The sequence below is a fragment of the Pristiophorus japonicus genome, chromosome 27 (genome assembly GCF_044704955.1).
Source record: "Pristiophorus japonicus isolate sPriJap1 chromosome 27, sPriJap1.hap1, whole genome shotgun sequence".
NCBI lineage: Eukaryota > Metazoa > Chordata > Chondrichthyes > Pristiophoridae > Pristiophorus > Pristiophorus japonicus.
This window is the reverse complement of record NC_092003.1, coordinates 15,785,815-15,806,995: the sequence shown is the minus strand read 5'-3', so window position 1 is coordinate 15,806,995 and position 21,181 is coordinate 15,785,815. Positions and strand designations below refer to the sequence as shown.

The following is a 21,181-nucleotide window of genomic DNA, read 5'->3' as shown; positions in this document are numbered from 1 at the left end:
GAGTGTATTAGGGGTGGTTTTCTAGACCAATATGTCGAGGAACCAACGAGAGGGCTGGCCATCCGACACTGGGTGATGTGTAATGAGAAGGGACTAATTAGCAATCTTGTTGTGCGAGGCCCCTTGGGGAAGAGTGACCATAATATGGTAGAATTCTTTATTAAGATGGAGAGTGACACAGTTAATTCAGAAACTAGGGTCCTGAACTTAAGGAAAGGTAACTTTGACGGTATGAGACGTGAATTGGCTAGAATAGACTGGCAAATGATACTTAAAGGGTTGACAGTGGATAGGCAATGGCAAACATGTAGAGATCACATGGATGAACTTCAACAATTGTACATCCCTGTCTGGAGTAAAAATAAAACGGGGAAGGTGGTTTAACCGTGGCTAACAAGGGAAATTAAGGATAGTGTTAAATCCAAGGAAGAGGCATACAAATTAGCCAGAAAAAGTAGCAAACCTGAGGACTGGGAGAAATTTAGAATACAGCAGAGGAGGACAAAGGGTTTAATTAGGAGGGGGAAAATAGAGTACGAGAGGAAGCTTGCCGGAAACATAAAAAATGACTGCAAAAGCTTCTATAGATTTGTGAAGAGAAAAGGATTAGTGAAGACAAACATAGGTCGCTTGCAGTTGGATTCAGGTGAATTTATAATGCGGAACAAAGAAATGGCGGACCAATTGAACAAATACTTCGGTTCTGTCTTCACGAAGGAAGGCACAAATAACCTTCCGAATGTACTAGCGGACCAAGGGTCTAGTGAGAAGGAGGAACTGAAGGATATCCTTATTAGGCAGGAAATTGTGTTAGGGAAATTGATGGGATTGAAGGCCAATAAATCCCCGGGGCCTGATAGTCTGCATCCCAGAGTACTTAAGGAAGTGGCCCTAGAAATAGTGGATGCATTGGTGATCATTTTCCAACAGTCTATCGACTCTGGATCAGTTTCTATGGACTGGAGGGTAGCTAATGTAACACCACTTTTTAAAAAAGGAGGGAGCGAGAAAACGGGTAATTATAGACCAGTTAGCCTGACATCAGTAGTGGGGAAAATGTTGGAATCCGTCATTAAGGATGAAATAGCAGCACATTTGGAAAGCAGTGACAGGATCGGTCCAAGTCAGCATGGATTTATGAAAGGGAAATCATGCTTGACGAATCTTCTGGAATTTTTTGAGGATGTAACTAGTAGAGTGGACAAGGGAGAACCAGTGGATGTGATGTATTTGGACTTTCAGAAAGGCTTTTGACAAGGTCCCACACAAGAGATTGGTGTGCAAAATCAAAGCGCATGGTATTGGGGGTAATGTACTGGCGTGGATTGAGAACTGGTTGGCAGACAGGAAGCAGAGAGTCGGGATTAACGGGTCCTTTTCAGAATGGCAGGCAGTAACTAGTGGAGTACCGCAGGGCTCAGTGCTGGGACCCCAGCTATTTACAATATACATCAATGATTTAGATGAAGGAATTGAGTGCAATATCTCCAAGTTTGCAGATTACACTAAACTGGGTGGCAGTGTGAGCTGTGAGGAGGACGCTAAAAGGCTGCAGGGTGACTTGGACAGGTTAGGTGAGTGGGCAAATGCATGGCAGACGCAATGTAATGAGGATAAATGTGAGGTTATCCACTTTGGGGCAAAAACATGAAGGCAGAATATTATCTGAATGGCGGCAGATTAGGAAAGGGGGAGGTGCAACGAGACCTGGATGTCCTGGTTCATCAGTCATTGAAAGTTGGCATGCAGGTACAGCAGGCGATGATGAAGGCAAATGGTGTGTTGGCCTTTATAGCGAGAGGATTTGAGTATAGGAGCAGGGAGGTTTTACTGCAGTTGTACAGGGCCTTGGTGAGGCCTCACCTGGAATATTGTGTTCAGTTTTGGTCTCCTAATCTGAGGAAGGATGTTCTTGCTATTAAAGGAGTGCAGCGAAGGTTCATCAGACTGATTCCCAGGATGGCGAAACGGACATATGAGGAGAGACTGGATCAACTGGGCCTTTATACACTGGAGTTTAGAAGGATGAGAGGGGATCTCATAGAAACTTACAAGATTCTGACGGGACTGGACAGGTTAGATGCAGGAAGAATGTTCCCGATGTTGGGGAAGTCCAGAACCAGGGGACACAGTCTAAGGATAAGGGGTAAGCCATTTAGGACTGAGATAAGGAGGAACTTCTTCACTCAGAGAGTTGTTAATCTGTAGAATTACCTAACGCAGAGAGTTGTTGATGCCAGTTCATTGGATATATTCAAGAGTGAGTTAGATATGGCCCTTGTGGCTAAAGGGATCAAGGGGTATGGAGAGAGAGCAGGAACGGGGTACTGAAGGAATGATCAGCTATGATCTTATTGAATGGTGGTGCAGGCTTGAAGGGCTGAATGGCCTACTCCTGCACCTATTTTCTATGTTTCTATGTTTCTAGACTCCCCAGCCTGGGGGAAACACCCTCCCTGCAACTACCCTGTCAAGCCCTGTAAGAATTGTGTGTGTTTCAATGAGATCACCTCTCATTCTTCTAAACTCCAGAGAATATCGGCCTAGTCTCCTCAATCTCTCCTCATAGGACAATCCCCCCATCCCAGGAATCAGTCTGGTGAACCGTTGTTGCACTCCCTCTGTGGCAAGTATATCCTTCCTTTGGTAAGGAGACCCAAACTGTACACAGTATTGCACCTGTCTCTGCCCCGAACAAGCAACCTCCTTGTATACAACAACAACTTGTATTTATATAGTGCCTTTAACGTAATAAAACGTCCCAAGGCGCCTCACAGCAGTGTTATAAGACAAAACAAATAAATTTGACACCGAGCCATATAAAGAGAAATTATGTCGGATGACCAAAAGCTTAGTCAAAGAGGGAGGTTTTAAGGAGCGTCTTAAAAGAGGAAAGATAGATAGAGAGGTGGAGAGGTTTAGGGAGGGAGTTCCAAAGCTTAGGGCCCAGGCAGCTGAAGGCACGGCTACCAATGGTGGAGTGATTATAATCAGGGATGCTCAAGAGGGCAGAGTTAGAGGAGCGCAGAGATCTCGGGGGGGTTGTGGGGCTGGAGGAGATAACAGAGATAGGGAGGGGGCGAGGGCCATGGAGGGATTTGTAAACAAGGGTGAGAATTTTGAAATCGAGGCGTTGCTTAACCGGGAGCCAATGTAGGTCAGCGAGCACAGGGGGTGATGGGTGAGCGGGACTCGGTGCGAGTTAGGACATGGGGAAGCGAGCAGAGGGGGTGATGGGTGAGTGGGACTGGGTGCGAGTTAGGACACGGGGCAGTGAGCACAGGGGATGATGGGTGAGTGGGACTGGGTGCGAGTTAGGACACGGGTCAGCGAGCACAGGGGGTGATGGGTGAGCGGGACTCGGTGCGAGTTAGGACATGGGGAAGCGAGCAGAGGGGGTGATGGGTGAGTGGGACTGGGTGCGAGTTAGGACACGGGGCAGTGAGCACAGGGGATGATGGGTGAGTGGGACTGGGTGCGAGTTAGGACACGGGGCAGCGAGCACAGGGGGTGATGGGTGAGCGGGACTGGGTGCGAGTTAGGACACGGGGCAGTGAGCACAGGGGGTGATGGGTGAGCGGGACTCGGTGTGAGTTAGGACACGGGGCAGCGAGCACAGGGGGTGATGGGTGAGCGGGACTCGGTGTGAGTTAGGACACGGGGGCAGCTGAGTTTTGGATGACCTCTAGTTTACGTGGGGTAGAATGTGGGAGGCCGGCCAGGAGTGTGTTGGAATAGTCGAGTCTGGAGGTAGCAAAGGCACGGATGAGGGCTTCAGCAGCGGATGAGCTGAGGCAGGGGCGGAGACCGGCGATGTTACGGAGGTGGAAATAGGCGGTTTAAAGATAGGGGTGGGGGTTAAAGGGGAGGCAAGGAGCAGTCACTGGGACCACCCACCAAGTCAGCATAGGCCCTGCTCATGGTGGAGCAGCCAGCCAATCAGAGCTGCAGGTCCCTGGGCCAGGTTGGCTGTGATTGGTGGTGTGTGTGTGTGGAGTGGGAGGAGTTTGGGAAATGACCCCCCCCCCTCACACGTGGGGGTGGGTGTGCCCTGCGAATGTGACGTCACAAAGGCTGGCGGGGAGGGTGGGGCTTGGTGGAGGGACGTGGGGACGCTGCTGTCAATCAACCTCTTAAAGGGACAGGCGCCGTTGGGCAGCGCTGGGATTGTTGGCGGAGCTGGGGAGCGGCAGGCAGAGGTGGAAAATCATTGCCCAGCCGAGCAGTGCAAGGTGCAAACTAAATAACTTTGCAAGCTGTAACTGTAGCAGCTCCAGTGAGGAGGGGAGAGATTATGCAGCGTTTAAAGGTCACCCTCCTGTTCTGCACCATGAAGAGGGATTTAAATCCTGGCCCGGGGCTGAGCCACTCATTCTGCATCAGTTCCATTGCAGAAGGCAGCAGCTGCAACCCGCAGCCCGGGCGGCTGTTGCAAAGGCATCGGACTGATTCTTTTTTGTTGAGGGGTAAATCCCTGTGGGGTTTTTTTTTGTGGGGGGGAGGTGTTTTGGGGGAATGCGAGTTCTGCAATGGTGCAATGAGATGGGGAGCTGTGAGGAGCGGAGGTGGAGGGGAGGGGAGATATCCCAGGCAGGGATTGAAGGCAGAGAATCCGTCCGCTGTCCGGCCCAGCACTGAGGCACTGGTCAGTTTCAGGAGTAGAGACTGGTCAGTTTCAGCAGTGGTCAGTTTCAGGTGTAGAGACACTAGTCAGTTTCAGGAGTAGAGACAGTGGTTAGGTTCAGGAGTGGTCAGTTTCAGGAGTAGACACTGGTCAGTTTGAGTGGTCAGTTTCAGGAGTGGTCAGTTTCAGGTGTAGACACTGGTCAGATTCAGGAGTAGAGACAGTGGTCAGTTTCAGCAGTGGTCAGTTTCAGGAATAGAGACAGTGGTCAGGTTGAAGGGTAGAGACACTGGTCAGTTTCAGCAGTGGTCAGTTTCAGGAATAGAGGCAGTGGTCAGGTTGAAGGGTAGAGACACTGGTCAGTTTCAGGAGTAGAGACACTGGTCAGTTTCAGCAGTGGTCAGTTTCAGGTGTAGAGCCAGTGGTCAGTTTCAGGAGTAGAGACACTGGTCAGTTTCAGGTGTAGAGCCAGTGGTCAGTTTCAGAAGTGGTCAGTTTCAGTAGCGACACTGGTCAGTTTCAGCAGTAGAGGCAGTGGTCAGTTTCAGCAGTGGTCAGTTTCAGGAGTGGGGGAAGTGGTCAGTTTCAGCAGTGGTCAGTTTCAGACTGGCAGTGTGTTAATGACCCAGAGCACCATGAGATTTATATATAAACCTGATTTATCAATTCATTTAAAAAATGTTTGTGTGTATATAGAGTATTTTAAACTGCCAGTGTATGTAACAATAGTTCAGAGAAATGTTGGGAATGTTCCCAGAGGAGGTCTAATTTTAGAGAGGTTCCAAAAGCAGCATGTGAGCATCTCAATCAGTTGAGTTGGCAAACTCTTGTCATTTTTCAAACAGCATTGTTGTACAGACTCGTGGTTATATTGTCACATGCATGCCACATGCATGCCACATGCAGATTGCAGTGTGTAACACAGGGCTGTTAAGAGAAGCAAGGGAGGAAATAGCAGAGGTTCTGACCATCATTTTGCAATCCTCTCCGGCAACAGGTGTGGTGCCGGAGGACTGCTAACGTTGTACCGTTGTTTAAAAAGGCGAGAAAGTGATAGACCGAGTAATTACAGGCCAGTCAGCCTAACCTTGGTGGTGGGCAAATTATTGGAAAAAATTCTGAGTGACAGGATTAATCTTCATTTAGAAAGGCACAAATTAATCAAGGACAGTCCGCATGGATTTTTTAAGGGAAGGTCGTGTTTGACTAACTTGATTGAATTTTTCGAGGAGGTAACCAGGAGGGCTGATGAGGGTAGTCTATATGGATTTTAGTAAGGCTTTTGACAAGGTCCCACATGGCAGACTGGTCTGAAAACTTAAAGCCCATGGGATCCAGGGCAAAGTGGCAAGTTGGATCCAAAATTGGCTCAGAGGCAGGAAGCAAAGGGCAATGGTCGATGGGTGTTTTTGTGACTGGAAAGCTGTATCCAGTGGGGTTCCGCAGGGCTCAGTACTGGGTCCCTTGCTTTTTGTTTATATTTATATATAAAATATATATATATCAACTACTTCAATGTAGGTGGCATGATTAAGAAGTTTGCAGATAATACAAAAATTGACCGTGTGGTTGATAATGAAGAAGAAAGCTGCGGATTACAGGAATATATCAATGAACTGGTCAGGTGGGCAGAACTGTGGCAAATGGAGTTCAATCCGGAGAAGTGTGAGGTAATGCATTTGGGGAGGGCTAACAAGGCGAGGGAATACACATTAAATGGTAGGGCACTGAGAAGTGTAGAGGAACAAAGGGACCTTGAAGTATATGTCCACAGATTCCTGAAGGTAGCAGGACAGATAGATAACAACATCAATCTCTATTTATATAGCACCTTTAACATGGTGAAACATCCCAAGGTGCTTCACAGCAGTGATATGAGACAAAAATATTTGACACTGAGCCACATAAGGAGAAATTACAGCAGGTGACCAAAAGCTTGGTCAAAGAAGTAGGTTTTAAGGAGCATCTTGAAGGACGAAAAGGTGGTTAAGAAGGCATATTTTCCTTTATTAGCCGAGGCATAGAATATAAGAGCAGGGAAGTTATGCTTGAACTGTATGAAATAGTTAGGCCACAGCTAGAGTACTGTGTGCAGTTCTGGTCACCACATTACAGGAAAGATGTGATTGCACTGGAGAGGGTGCAGAGATTTACGTTGCCAGGACTGGAGAATTTTAGTTATGAGGAAAGATTGGATAGGCTGGGGTTGTTTTCTTTGGAACAGAGGAGGCTGAGGGGAGACCTGATTGAGGTGTATAAAATTATGAGGGGCCTGGATAGAGTGGATAGGACAGACCTGTTTCCCTTGGCAGAGGGGTCAACAACCAGGGGGGGCATAGATTTAAAATAATTGGTAGGAGGATTAGAAGGGAAGAACTTTTTTCACCCAGAGGGTGGTGGGGGTCTGGAACTCACTGCCTGAAAGGGTGGTAGAGGGAGAAACCCTCATCACATTTAAAAAGTACCTGGATGTGCACTTGTAACCTACAGGGCTATGGACCGAGAGCGGGAAAGTGGGATTAGGCTGGAAATTTCTTGGTTGGCCGGCGCGGACACGATGGGCCGAAATGGCCTCCTTCCCTGCTGTAAATTTCTATGATTCTAAGAGGACGTTGACTGTGTTTTAGACTGTAATCTAATTGTGGGTTTGTGTTACAGACTGTAATCTAATCCTAGGTTTCTATGTTGGACTGTAATCTAAACCTGGGTTTGTGTATAGGACTGTAATCTAAACCTGGGTTTGTGTATAGGATTGTAATCTAATCCTGGGTTTGTGTATTGGACTGTAATCTAATCCTGGGTTTGTGTGTTGGACTGTAATCTAATCCTGGGATTGTGTAATGGACTGTAATCTAATCCTGGGTTTGTGTGTTGGACTGTAATCTAATCCTGGGTTTGTGTATTGGACTGTAATCTAATCCTTGGATTGTGTAATGGACTGTAATCTAATCCTGGGTTTGTGTATAGGACTGTAATCTAATCCTGGGTTTGTGTGTTGGACTGTAATCTAATCCTGGGATTGTGTAATGGACTGTAATCTAATCCTGGGTTTGTTGTTGTTGTTGTTTCAGTGACCTGTGACCTTGCCGGCGCAGTTTACCATTGGCCAGAAGTGAGAGGGGGGTCCGGCAGCGGAAGCAGCAGCCAGCAGCGCGGCCGGGTGGAAGAACCCCCCCCCGTGCGGGGAATGGAGCAGTCCGGGCTGCCGCTGCGGGATCCCAGTTGCCGGGACGGGGCGGCCGGCGACCTCATCTCCCGCTTGCTGCGGAAAAGCGCCATGGAAGCCGCAGCCGGCGGCCGCGAGTTATCGGGCGGGCCGCGCGGCAGCTGCTGGAGCCCGGGCCCGGAGGAGGAAGAAGAAGAGGACGACGACGAGGGCAGCAGCGGCAGTTCGCCCGAGCGCCAGAGAGTGCGCCCTTCCCGCCGCCATCTTGATGAGGTCCGCCCGGCCGGCGGCGGCCAGGACGACGACGACGAGCAGCCGCGGGCCAAGAGGGGCCGGGTGCGGACGGCGGAGGGCGGAGTCCTCCAGCCTCCCGGCGCCCTGCCGGGGCGCCGCGGGGTCCTAGCGGCCGCCGGCCCGCGGGAGCCCGAGCGCAGGCGGCTCAAGCGCCAGCTGGAGGCGCTGCGGAGGCAGATCCAGCATCTGCAGGGGCGGATCGGCCGGGCGTCGGCCAGGGAGGCCCAGGCTGGCCGGCAAGGCGGCTCGCCGGGGTCCCAGGAGCTGGGGCAGGCCCTGAAGGCCGAGCTGGGTGCGGCCATGGCCAAAGTGGTGGACGCCGTGGTCAAGATGTTCGCCCCCTACGGCGGAGCGGCGGGCGGACCGGGACGGCGGGACCCGCGCCCGGGGGCGGCCTCGCCGGGCAGGGACGGGCACGGGACGGGCAGCCCGCCGGCCCGAGCAGAAGCCCTGCCTCTGGTCGTGCGGAGGTGCCCCCCCGAGGAGACGGGGCCGCCGGGCCCGACCTCCGCCGCCACTCGCCCGGGCGCCCCCGGCTGCGGCTACGCGCGTCCCGGCTGGCCGCGCCCGCTGCCCTGGCCCGTGATGGCCTACGCGGTGCCCGGCGCCCTCGCCGGCCAGGAGCGTGCCCCTCCCGAGCCCTTTGTGGAGATGCTCGGGCTCCGCACCCAAGTCTCCGGCCGCCCCCTGCCCCAGCCGCTCTGCGCCCCCCGCCGCCCCGACGGGCCGTCCCTCACCAAGACCGAAAGTCTCGACCTCCAAGACCGGCACGATGTACAGGTGTACGGAGCAGGCGCAGTATCCTTCAACGAGGGGGGTTTATATATAGAATAACAGATACCCGGGAGTGAGTTACAGTCTGGAATCTAATCGAGGGGTTCGGGGGGTTTATATATAGAATAATAGATACCCGGGAGTGAGTTTCAGGCAGGGGTCTAATCGAGGGGTTCGGGGGGTTTATATATAGAATAACAGATACCTGGGAGTGAGTTACAGGCTGGAATCTAATCGAGGGGTTCGGTGGGTTTATATATAGAATAATAGATACCTGGGAGTGAGTTTCAGGCTGGGGTCTAATCGAGGGGTTTATATATAGAATAACAGATACCCGGGAGTGAGTTACAGGCTGGAATCTAATCAAGGGGTTCGGGGCGTTTATATATAGAATAACAGATACCCGGGAGTGAGTTACAGGCTGGAATCTAATCGAGGGGTTCGGGGGGTTTATATATAGAATAACAGATACCCGGGAGTGAGTTACAGGCTGGAATCTAATCGAGGGGTTCAGGGGGTTTGTATATAGAATAACAGATACCTGGGAGTGAGTTACAGGCTGGGGTCTAATCGAGGGGTTCGGGGGGTTTATATATAGAATAACGGATACCCGGGAGTGAGTTACAGGCTGGAATCTAATTGAGGGGTTCGGGGGGTTTATATATAGAATAACGGATACCCGGGAGTGAGTTACAGGCTGGAATCTAATCGAGGGGTTCGGGGTGTTAGAATACCATAGATATCCGGGAACAGGGTAAACAATGAGGAGGATAGTAACCGAAGTCAGGAGGACATAGACAGACTGTGAAATAATAATAACTTATTATTGCCTTTAATACAGTAAAATGCCCCAAGAAGCTTCGACAGCAGTGTTCAGATAAAAACAGATAAATTTGACACCGAGCCACAAAAGAAGAAATTAAGGCAGAGTGACCAAAAACTTGTTTAAATCGATTGGTTTTAAGGAGCGTCTTGAAGGAGGAGAGAGAGGTGGAGAGGTTTAGGGAGGGAGTTCCAGAGCTTGGGGCCCAGGCAGCTGAAGGCACGGCCACCGATGGTGGAGCGATTATAATCAGGGATGCTCAGGAGGGCAGAATTGGAGGAGCGCAGACATCTCGGGGGTTGTGGGACTGGAGGAGATTACAGAGATAGGGAGGGGCGAGAGCCATGGAGGGATTTGTTAACAAGGATGAGAATTTTGAAATTGAGGCATTGCTTAACCTGGAGCCAATGTATGTCAGCGAGCACAGGGGGTGATGGGTGAGCGGGACTCGGTGTGAGTTAGGACACGGGGCAGTGAGCACAGGGGGTGATGGGTGAGCGGGACTTGGTGCGAGTTAGGACACGGGGCAGCGAGCACAGAGGGTGATGGGTGAGCGGGACTCGGTGCGGGTTAGGACACGGGGCAGCGAGCACAGGGGGTGATGGGTGAGCGGGACTCGGTGCGAGTTAGGACACGGGGGCAGCGAGCACAGGGGGTGATGGGTGAGTGGGACTCGGTGCGAGTTAGGACACGGGGGCAGCGAGCACAGGGTGTGATGGGTGAGTGGGACTCGGTGCGAGTTAGGGCACGGGGGCAGCGAGCACAGGGGGTGATGGGTGAGTGCGACTCGGTGCGAGTTAGGACACAGGGCAGCCGAGTTTTGGAACACCTCTAGTTTACGTCGGGTAGAATGTGGGAGGCCGGCCAGGAGTGTGTTGGAATAGTCAAGTCTGGAGGTAACAAAGGCATGGATGAGGGCTTCAGCAGCGGATGAGCTGAGGCAGGAGGTGGAGACAGGCGATGTCACGGAGGTGGAAATAGGCGGTCTTAGTTAACGCAGATAAATGGCTGGAAACTCATTTCAGGGTCAAATATGACACCGAAGTTGTGAACAGTGTTGTTCACCCTCAGATTGATGCTGGGGCAAGGGATGGTGTTGGTGGTTAGGGAATGGAGTTTGTGATGTTGGGAAAGACACGCAACATGAAATTTAACGCAGGGATGTATGAGGTGAGACAGTTTGGTGCTGGGAATGAGTTGAGGCAATATACACTAAATGGTACAATTTTAACTAGGGTCCAGGAACAGAGTGACCTCGGGTGTATGTACACAAATCTTTGAAGGTAGCAGGGCAAGTTGAGGAGGTTGTTAAAAAAGCGTATGGATTATAAAGCATATTTTATAAACAGAGGCCGAGAGTACAAAAGTGATTTATAAAGGTTATGCTAAACCTTTATAAACCACTGGTTAGGCCCCAGCTGGAGTATTGTGTCCAATTCTGGGCCCCGCACTTTCGGAAGGATGTCCAGGCCTTGGAGAGGGTGCAGAGGAGATTGACCAGAATGGTTCCAGGGATGAGGGACTGTAGTTACGTGGAGAGACTGGAGAAGCTGGGGCTGTTCTCCTTGGAGCAGAGAAGGTTAAGGGGAGATTTAATCGAGGTGTTCCATACTATGAAGGGTTTGATGGAGTAGATCGGGGACAAACTGTTCCCGGGGGCAGGAGGGTCGGTAACCAGAGGGACACAGATTGACGATAATCGGCGATGGAACCAGAGGGGGAGAATGTTTTTACGCAGCGAGTTGTTGTGACTTTCAAAAGGAATTGGAGAAATAGTTGAGAAGGATGAGTTTGCAGGGGAAAGAGCAGGAGCAGGAGCGGGTGTGGGACTAGTTGGGCAGCTGTTTCAGGTACGATGGGCTGAATGGCCTCCTGTGCTGTACTATTGTACGATTCGATATCGAACAATGTGTGCCCGGGATTGAGTGACACACTTGGGCACACTGGGGGAATGGGGATGGGAAGCAGATGTGGGTTGGCTGGGTTTCTGGGCAGGCTGGAGAGAGCAGGGGACAGGCTGACGCCCACAGGCCCGCTGGGTATGTTTCTGGCCCAGTTGCTCTCGTTCCTTTTCTTTAACCGATGGTCAGGACGGACTGTCTCCCGGGCACCTGAAGAAAGCCAAACTGATCTTCTTGTATAGCAGATACCCCAGCTCCAACACGCTCAAAACCTACTTTCCGGACGTCAAGGTGAGGAGCCAAGGGAGGGCCGTGCTGTGGTAGGCCGAGGGGGCGGGGCCTATTGTGTGATAGGCCGAGGGGGCGGGGCCTACTGTGTGATAGGCCGAGGGGGCGGGGCCCTGCTGTGGTAGGCCGAGGGGGCGGGGCCTACTGTGTGATAGTCCGAGGGGGCGGGGCCCTGCTGTGGTAGGCCGAGGGGGGCGGGGCCCTGCTGTGTGATAGGCCGAGGGGGCGGGGCCCTACCGTGGTAGGCCGAGGGGGCGAGACCCTGCCGTGATAGGCCGATGGGGCGGGGCCCTGCCGTGATAGGCCGAGGGGGCGGGGCCCTTCCGTGATAGGCCGAGGGGGCGGGGCCCTGCCATGATAGGCTGAGGGGGCGGGGCCCTGCCGTGATAGCCAAGGCTTCTTCGGCAGCACCTCCCAAACCCGCGACCTCTACCCCCTAGAAGGACAAGGGCAGCAGGCGCACGGGAATACCACCACCTCCACGTCCCCCTCCCAGTCACACACCATCCCAACTTGGGAATATATCGGCCGTTCCTTCATCGTCGCTGGGTCACAATCCTGGAACTCCCTCCCTAACAGCACTGTGGGAGCACCTTCACCACACGGAATGCAGCGGTTCAAGAAAGCGGCTCACCACCACCTTCTCAAGGGGCGATTAGGGATGGGCGATAAATGCTGGGCCTTGCCAGCGACGCCCACATCCTATGAATTAATACATTTTTTAAAAAGTGTGGTTGGTGTTTTACTGTGATACAGTGTAGAGGGAGCTTTACTCTGTATCTAACCCCCTGTACCTGCCCTGGGAGTGTTTGATGGGACAGTGTAGAGGGAGCTTTACTCTGTATCTAACCCCGTGCTGTACCTGCCCTGGGAGTGTTTGATGGGACAGTGTAGAGGGAGCTTTACTCCGTGTGGGGTGGGGGCTCCCCGTGTGTATCCCTGGGGAATGTTGGGAGCAGGACGCACGTCGAGATATGCTGCTGCTAAACACATCTATCTTTTCTGTTCCCCAGTTTAACCGCTGCATCACCTCGCAGCTCATCAAGTGGTTCAGTAACTTCCGCGAGTTCTTCTACATCCAGGTGGAGAAGTTTGCCCGGCAGGCACTGAGCGAGGGTGCCAGCAGTTCTGAGCCACTGCTGGTGAACCGGGAGTCTGACCTGTTCCGCACCTTGAACCAACACTACAACAAGTCCAGTGAGTTCGAGGTACGAGGGGCCTTCCTTGTTTCAGCAGGCCGGCCGGTTGCCGAGCAACCAAGCTTCAGGGGCTTCCGGATTTTGTAGGCCCGAGCCCTCAGCCTAGCTCAGTTAGGCCCTTCGGCCAGGTCGCTATCCAATTCTTCTGGCTCCACATGCTCTGACCCGAGTTGTAAGAAATAGGAGCAGGATTCGGCCCCTCGAGCCTGCTCCGCCATTCAATAAGATCACGGCTGATCTTCGACCTCAACTCCACTTTCCCGCCCGATCCCTCGATTCCCTAAATATCCAAAAATCTACCGATCTCAGCCTTGAATATACTCAACGACTGAGCCTCCACAGCCCTCTGGGGCAGAGAGTTCCAAAGATTCACCACCCTCTGAGTGAAGAAATTCCTCCTCATCTCAGTCCTAAATGGCCGACCCCTTATCCTGAGACTGTGTGACCCCTGGTTCTAGACTCCCCAGCCCGGGGGAAACACCCTCCCTGCATCTACCCCTGTCAAGCCCTGTAAGAATTGTGTCTGTTTCAATGAGATCACCTCTCATTCTTCTAAACTCCAGAGAATATCGGCCTAGTCTGCTCAATCTCTCCTCATAGGACAATCCCCCCATCCCAGGAATCAGTCTGGTGAACCTTCGCTGCACTCCCTCTATGGCAAGTATATCCTTCCTTAGGTAAGGAGACCCAAACTGTGCACAATACTCCAGGTGTGGTCTCACCAGGGCCCGATATAATTGCAGTAAGACGTTCGATAAGGTGCCACATAAAAGGTTACTGCACAAGATAAAAGTTCATGGGGTTGGGTGTAATATATTAGCATGGATAGAGGATTGGCTAACTCACAGAAAATAGAGTCGGGATAAATGGGTCATTTTCCGGTTGGCAAACAGTAACTAGTGAGTTGCCGCAGGGATCAGTGCTGGGACCTCAACTATTTACAATCTATATTAATGATTTGGATGAAGGGACCGAGTGTAATGTAGCCAAGTTTGCTGACGATACAAAGATGGGTGGGAAAGCAAGTTGTGAGGAGGGCACAAAAAATCTGGAAAGGGATATAGCCAGACTAAGTGAGTGGGCAAAAATTTGTCAGATGGAGCATAATGCGGGAAAATGTGAGGTTATCCACTTTGGCTGAAAAAATAGAAAAGCAATTTATAATTTAAATGGAGAAAGATTGCAAAGTGCCGCAGTACAGCGGGACCTGGGGGTCCTTGTGCATGAAACACAAAAGGTTAGTCTGCAGGTACAGCAAGTAATCGCGAAGGCCAATGGAATGTTGGCCTTTATTGCAAGGGGGATAGAGTATAAAAGCAGGGAAGTCCTGCTACAACTGTACAGGGTATTGGTGAGGCCACACCTGGAGTACTGCGTACAGTTTTGGTCTCTGTATTTAAGGAAGGATATACTTGCATTGGAGGCAGTTCAGAGAAGGTTCACTCGGTTGATTCCGGGGATGAGGGGGTTGACTTATGAGGAAAGGTTGAGCAGGTTGGGCCTCTACTCATTGGAATTCAGAAGAATGAGAGGTGATCGTATCGAAATGTATAAGATTATGAGGGGGCTTGACAAGGTGGATACAGCGAGGATGTTCCCACTGATGGGGGAGACTAGAACTAGAGGGCATGGTCTTAGAATAAGGGGCCGCCCATTTAAAACTGAGATGAGGGGGAATTTCTTCTCAGAGGGTTGTAAATCTGTGGAATTCACTGCCTCAGAGAGCTGTGGAGGCTGGGACATTGAATATATTTAAGACAGAAGTAGACAGTTTCTGAAACGAAAAGGGGTTATGGGGAGCGGGCGGGGAAGTGGAGCTGAGTCCATGATCGGATCAGCCATGATCTTATTGAATGGCGGAGCAGGCTCGAGGGGCCGTATGGCCAACTCCTGCTCCTATTTGTTACGTTCTTATGTCTTTACTCTTAAACTCAAGGCCTTGCTGGTCTTTTGGGCCCTTTGAGAATAGGAGGGAAGCAGGCCTGGTTTGCTGCACTGCCAGGGCCTTCGATCGCCAGGGGACGGCAGACTTGAGGCCTACTGATTGCCTGTTGCGGAGCCACCCTGAAAATGGCCGCCTTGGGTCAGGGGAAGAGGCGAGAATGGCCCGTGATCCCCCCCTCCTCGTCCGCCGCTATCTCCTGTCATTCCCCAAACCGCCCCGGCCCCTTACCCGCTCGGCTCGTGTCATCTTCCATGTCCAGTGGGCGGGGCAGCTCAACCTGCTGGGGAGGGGGGTGGTGGGGGGGGGGGGGGGGAAGAGGAGAAACCAGGCAATGCTGCAATGTCCCACCCCCACACAGTCGATTAGCGGATCGGCGCTCTCGCAGGAAGAAGGGCTGATTGAAGGGGGGGGGGGGCAGGGTAGCCTTCCCTCCCCCTTCATCCCACCCCCAGCAGGAGCCAGAGTCTCGGGGAGGGGCGTGGAACGCAGGAAAGTCCAGCAGGAGAGCGGATTCATTAGAACATACATTACACAAGAAACAGGAGCAGGAGTCGGCCATTTGGCCCTTCGAGCCTGCTCCGCCATTCAATAAGATCATGGCTGATCCGATCATGGACTCAGCTCCACTTCCCCGCCCGCTCCCCATAACCCTTCACTCCCTGATCGCTCAAAAATCTGTCTATCTCCTCCTTAAATATATTCAATGTCCCAGCCTCCACAGCTCTCTGGGGCAGAGAATTCCACAGATTTACAACCCTCTGAGAGAAGAAATTCCTCCTCATCTCAATTTTAAATGGCCGACCCCTTATTCTGAAACTATGTCCCCTAGTTCTAGTTTCCCCCATGAGGGGAAACATCCTCTCTGCATCCACCTTGTCCAGCCCCCTCAGAATCTTATACATTTCAATACGATCACCTCTCATTCTTCTAAACTCCAATGAGTACATCATCATCATCATCATAGGCAGTCCCTCGGAATCGAGCAAGACTTGCTTCCACTCTTAACATGAGTCCTTAGGTGGCTGAACAGTCCAATACGGGAACCACAGTCCCTGTCACAGGTGGGACAGACAGTGGTTGCGGGAAGGGGAGGGTGGGACTGGTTTGCCGCACGCTCCTTCCGCTGCCTGCGCTTGGTTTCTGCACGCTCTCGGCGACGAGACTCGAGGTGCTCAGCGCCCTCCCGGATGCACTCCCTCCACTTAGGGCGGACTGGTCTTTGGCCAGGGACTCCCAGGTGCCGGTGGGGATGTTGCGCTTTATCAGGGAGGCTTTGTAACGTTTCCTCTGCCCACCTTTGGCTCGTTTGCCGTGAAGGAGTTCCGAGTAGAGCGCTTGCTTTGGGAGTCTCGTGTCGGGGCATGCGGACAATGTGGCCCTGCCCAGCGGAGCTGGTCGAGTGTGGTCAGTGCTTCGATGCTGGGGATTGCCCAATGTTGGGGCAGGCCCAACCTGCTCCAGCTTTCTGCGTAAGACAACCCCTCCATCCCCGGAATCAGCCGGGTGAAGCTTCTCTGGACCGGCTCCTGCCGTCATGCTCTGCTCTGTGTCTCCGCAGGTGCCCGACAAGTTCCTGGAGGTGTCGCAGACCACTCTGCAGGAGTTCTTCGACGCCATCGTGAAGGGCAGAGACGTTGACCCTTCCTGGAAAAAGCACATCTACAAGGTGATCAGCAAGCTGGACAGCGAGGTCCCTGAGATCTTCAAGTGCCCCAGCAGCCTGTGAGGAAAGCCAGAGAGAGAGAGAGCGGGAGCGAATAGCCCACACTGCCCCCCCCGCGGACCCTCCTCCCCTTGTGTTCACACACCTGCTGAGTAATCCTTCACTCTGCACCCGTTCCTGCCCCTCTCACTCACCCAGCCAGGCTGCACAGCGCTACCCAAGCCTGGGCGATGCCCTCCGTCATCAGTCCCCGGCTAACTTGTGACGTCCATCTATCCTGGACACAGCCCCCCCTCCCCCCGCACACCTCCTTTATTTATTAGACGGCTTCAACCCATCCGTCCGGATTCAATTCTATTCCGGCGTTCAGGGTCAGCGTAAGATCGGCGAGACGATGAACCCTACCAGCTATTTAAAGTCAGATTACACAGCTTAATAACTCGTACCCGGCCTGTGCCAATCCAATACGGTTTTGCAGTACGGTGGGGGGGGCCCCACAGGATTGAGATTCCCTCCCCCCCCCCCCCCCCCCGGCGCACCCCAGCGAGTGGGGGAGCCCATGTACCTTTTGTCCAGAACCACCCAATCGCAGCCCAGCTTGCCTGCCAGGGCCGATCCAATCACACGCTGCCCAGGGACACCATGCACCTCAGACCTGACCCAATCTCCGCTGCCAATTGCACGTGTGAAGATGAGAGAAGACTTGTCCGATGACTTGTGGTGGTGGGGGTGGGGGGGAAATACCCTGAGGCCCCCCCCCCCCCCACTCTCAGAGCAGGGAGAGCCTGAGGGTCCAACCCCGACCTCCACCGTCTTAGTCCATCTCACCCGGTGTGGGACAGAGCCCCACACACACACATTCCCAATGAACCCAACCCAAATTCCCAATGGACCTAACCCTTTCCCAATGGACTCAATCCCTTCCCATTGTAGAATTCCCAATGGACCTAACTCCTTTCCCAATGTAGAATTCCCAATGGACCCAACCCTTTCCCATTGTAGAATTCCCAATGGACCTAACCCCTTTCCCAATGTAGAATTCCCAATGGACCCAATCCTTTCCCATTGTAGAATTCCCAATGGACCTAACCCCTTTCCCAATGTAGAATTCCCAATGGACCCAATCCTTTCCCATTGTAGAATTCCCAATGGACCTAACCCCTTTCCCAATGTAGAATTCCCAATGGACCCAACCCTTTCCCATTGTAGAATTCCCAATGGACCTAACCCCTTTCCCAATGTAGAATTCCCAATGGACCCAATCCTTTCCCATTGTAGAATTCCCAATGGACCTAACCCCTTTCCCAATGTAGAATTCCCAATGGACCCAATCCTTTCCCATTGTAGAATTCCCAATGGACCTAACCCCTTTCCCAATGTAGAATTCCCAATGGACCCAATCCTTTCCCATTGTAGAATTCCCAATGGACCTAACCCCTTTCCCAATGTAGAATTCCCAATGGACCCAATCCTTTCCCATTGTAGAATTCCCAATGGACCTAACCCCTTTCCCAATGTAGAATTCCCAATGGACCCAATCCCTTCCCATTGTAGAATTCCCAATGGACCTAACCCCTTTCCCAATGTAGAATTCCCAATGGACCCAACCCTTTCCCATTGTAGAATTCCCAATGGACCTAACCCCTTCCTGTTGTAGAATTCCCAATGGACCCAATCCTTTCCCATTGTAGAATTCCCAATGGATCCAACCCTTCCCATTGTAGAATTCCCAATGGATCCAACCCCTCCCCATTGTAGAATTCCCAATACACCCAACCCCTTTCCCAGTGTAGAATTCCCAATCACTCCCATTGTGCAGAGCTCCGGACCAAAGGAGTCACAGACTTGGAGAATCGGCTTCAGTGCCGTCGTTTCCGGTCGCGATTTTGCAATTTCCAGCCAACCGGTGGGAATCGCCCAATCCTGGGGCTAGGGTGGGGACCATTTATAACAATTCAACAAGGAATTGGGGCATATTGTCTGGGCTGGTTTCGGGGGAGGTGGGAGGTTGTCCCAGGGAAATGTTCCCGGTTTGCAAAATCCCCGCTGTCGACCCCCGAGAGAGGATCAGTTGCTTCCAAGTGCCACTGAGGCACACGATGGCTGCCTCACGCCCGCTCTGTACCGCGCGACCTCCGGCGCCCCTGGACTAGGGAGGAAATCCGCCAATTTTCCTCCCTCCTAAATCACGCTGTGTGAGACGGAGTGAGTTTGGACACAAGGCCCTCTGTAGCCAAACAGCTATATTTGGGTGACATTTGCGAGCGATGTTGGAAAAGAGGGGAACAATTTGGCAGTCAGATGTTTGGGGCTTGTTTAAAATCCTCCCCAGCAACTTGAGCACAAATACCTCGGCACATTCTCCCAGTACAGTACTGTCGGAGGGGCAGTACTGAGGGAGTGCCGCACTGTCAGAGGGGCAGTACTGAGGGAACACCGCACTGTCAGAGGGGCAGTACTGAGGGAACACCGCACTGTCGGAGGGGCAGTACTGAGGGAGTGCCGCACTGTCAGAGGGGCAGTACTGAGGGAGTACCGCACTGTCAGAGGGGCAGTACTGAGGGAACACCGCACTGTCAGAGGGGCAGTACTGAGGGAACACCGCACTGTCGGAGGGGCAGTACTGAGGGAACACCGCACTGTCGGAGGGGCAGTACTGAGGGAGTGCCGCACTGTTGGAGGGGCGGTACTGAGGGAGCGCCGCACTGTCGGAGGGGCAGTACTGAGGGAACGCCGCACTGTCGGAGGGGCAGTACTGAGGGAGCGCCGCACTGTCAGAGGGACAGTACTGAGGGAGTGCCGCACTGTCGGAGGGGCAGTACTGAGGGAGCGCCGCACTGTCAGAGGGGCAGTACTGAGGGAGCGCCGCACTGTCGGAGGGTCAGTACTGAGGGAGCGCCGCACTGTCGGAGGGGCAGTACTGAGGGAGCGCCGCACTGTCGGAGGGGCAGTGCTGAGGGAGCGCCGCACTGTCGGAGGGGCAGTACTGAGGGAGTGCTGCACTGTCGGAGGTGCCATCTTTCGGATGAGACATTAAACCGATGCCCCGTCTGCCCTCTCAGGTGGATGTAAAAGATCCCAGGGCCACTATTGGAAGAAGAGCACGGGAGTTCTCCCTGGTGTCCTGGGGCCAATATTTATCCCTCAATCAACAGCACTGAAAGAGCTGATCTGGGTCATTATCACATTGCTGTGTGTGGGAGCTTGCTGTGCACAAATTGGCTGCTGCGTTGCCCACATTACAGCAGTGACTGCACTCCAAAAGTGCTTCATTGGCTGTAAAGCGCTTTGGGACGCCTTGTGGTGAAAGGCGCTATAGAAATGCATATCTTTTCCTGCTCCTCTCTACAATTCTGTGATGGTTGAGTCCCCTTTGTGCTCCCAGAATGCAACGGTTTGTGACGGCTGTATTTGATACAGTTTCCACAGAGAGCAGGCCCTGAAATGTGTGTTTGTCACCGGACAAAGGACCCCTCTGGTTTCTGTGTCTGGGGGTACTCTTCACCACAATGTGATCCCTTTCAATCAAACACTACGGTCTCTCGGATAGAACTCGGTCTTAATATGTAATCAAACATTAATCGGAATAAAATTTTTATGCAGATTTGAAAGGCCTTTGTGCATTTACATTGTATTTCACAGGGGACTGTGGGGACGGGTCACTGGGTCATGTTACAGCACTTGTCCAGGGTTTGTGGTGTCGGGTAAAGGCAGGAGCGGGCTTTGCCGTGACGGCTTCACAGTTGAATATCCTGCCAGCTCGCATGTTAAGAATGGTGTCAGCTGAGGCCATGGGTTCCGCCACTGCTCGGAGCGTGGGGGAGGAGGTGATGAGGGGTCAGAGCGGGGGGGAGGGGTCAAGGGGTCAGAGCAGGGGGTTGGGGGGGGAGAGGTCAGAGCGGTGGTCGGGGGGAGATGTCAGAGGGTTCAGAGCGGGGGTCGGGGGGAGATGTCAGAGCGGAGGTCAGAGCAGTGGTCGAGGGGTCAGAGCGGGGTTCGGGGTCAGCAGGGGGTTGGGGGGGAGAGGTCAGAGTGGGGGTTGAGGGGTCAGAGTGGGGGTCGGGGGGAGATGTCAGAGCGGAGGTCAGAGGAGGGGTCAGAGCGGTGTTCGGGGTCAAGGGTTCAGAGCAGGGGGTTGGGGGGGAGAGGTCAGAGTGGGGGTTGAGGGTTCAGAGCGGGGGTCGGGGGGAGATGTCAAAGCGGTCAGAGTGGGGGCCGAGGGGTCAGAGCGGGGGTGGTGGGGTCAGAGCAGGGAGCGGGGGTGGAGGCATGAGGGGTCAGAGCGGGGGTCGGGGTGAGAGGTCATAGGGGTCAGAGCGGGGGGAGGGGGGAGAGGTCAGAGCGGGGGTGGAGGGGTCAGAGCGGGGGTTGGGGGCAGAGGTCAGAGCGGGGGCGGAGGGGTCAGAGCGGGGGTTGGGGGAGAGGTCAGAGCGGGGGCGGAGGGGTCAGAGCGGGGGTGGAGGGGTCAGAGCGGGGGTTGGGGGGAGAGGGCAGAGGGGTCAGA

The 21,181-nt window shown here is 53.2% G+C and overlaps 1 protein-coding gene across 1 annotated transcript; it reads left to right on the top strand.

The window, feature by feature from the left end:
- The first annotated feature begins 4,150 nt into the window (after positions 1-4,150).
- Positions 4,151-20,288, top strand: LOC139239493 (prospero homeobox protein 1-like). The gene is made up of 5 exons (XM_070868281.1): positions 4,151-4,232; positions 7,696-8,882; positions 11,772-11,873; positions 12,884-13,078; positions 16,573-20,288. Exons 2-5 carry the CDS (start codon positions 7,812-7,814, stop codon positions 16,738-16,740), a joined length of 1,536 nt encoding a protein of 511 aa, XP_070724382.1. The 5' UTR covers positions 4,151-4,232; positions 7,696-7,811; the 3' UTR covers positions 16,741-20,288.
- Positions 20,289-21,181: the final 893 nt, after the last annotated feature.

Excerpts from the sequence above, each read along its gene's own strand:
- LOC139239493 (XM_070868281.1), top strand. The coding sequence starts at position 7,812 with ATGGAGCAGTCCGGGCTGCCGCTGCGGGATCCCAGTTGCCGGGACGGG. Across the intron at positions 8,883-11,771 it reads AGGTGTACGGAGCAGGCGCA|GACGGACTGTCTCCCGGGCA; the intron begins GTATCCTTCAAC and ends ACCGATGGTCAG. Across the intron at positions 13,079-16,572 it reads ACAAGTCCAGTGAGTTCGAG|GTGCCCGACAAGTTCCTGGA; the intron begins GTACGAGGGGCC and ends GTGTCTCCGCAG.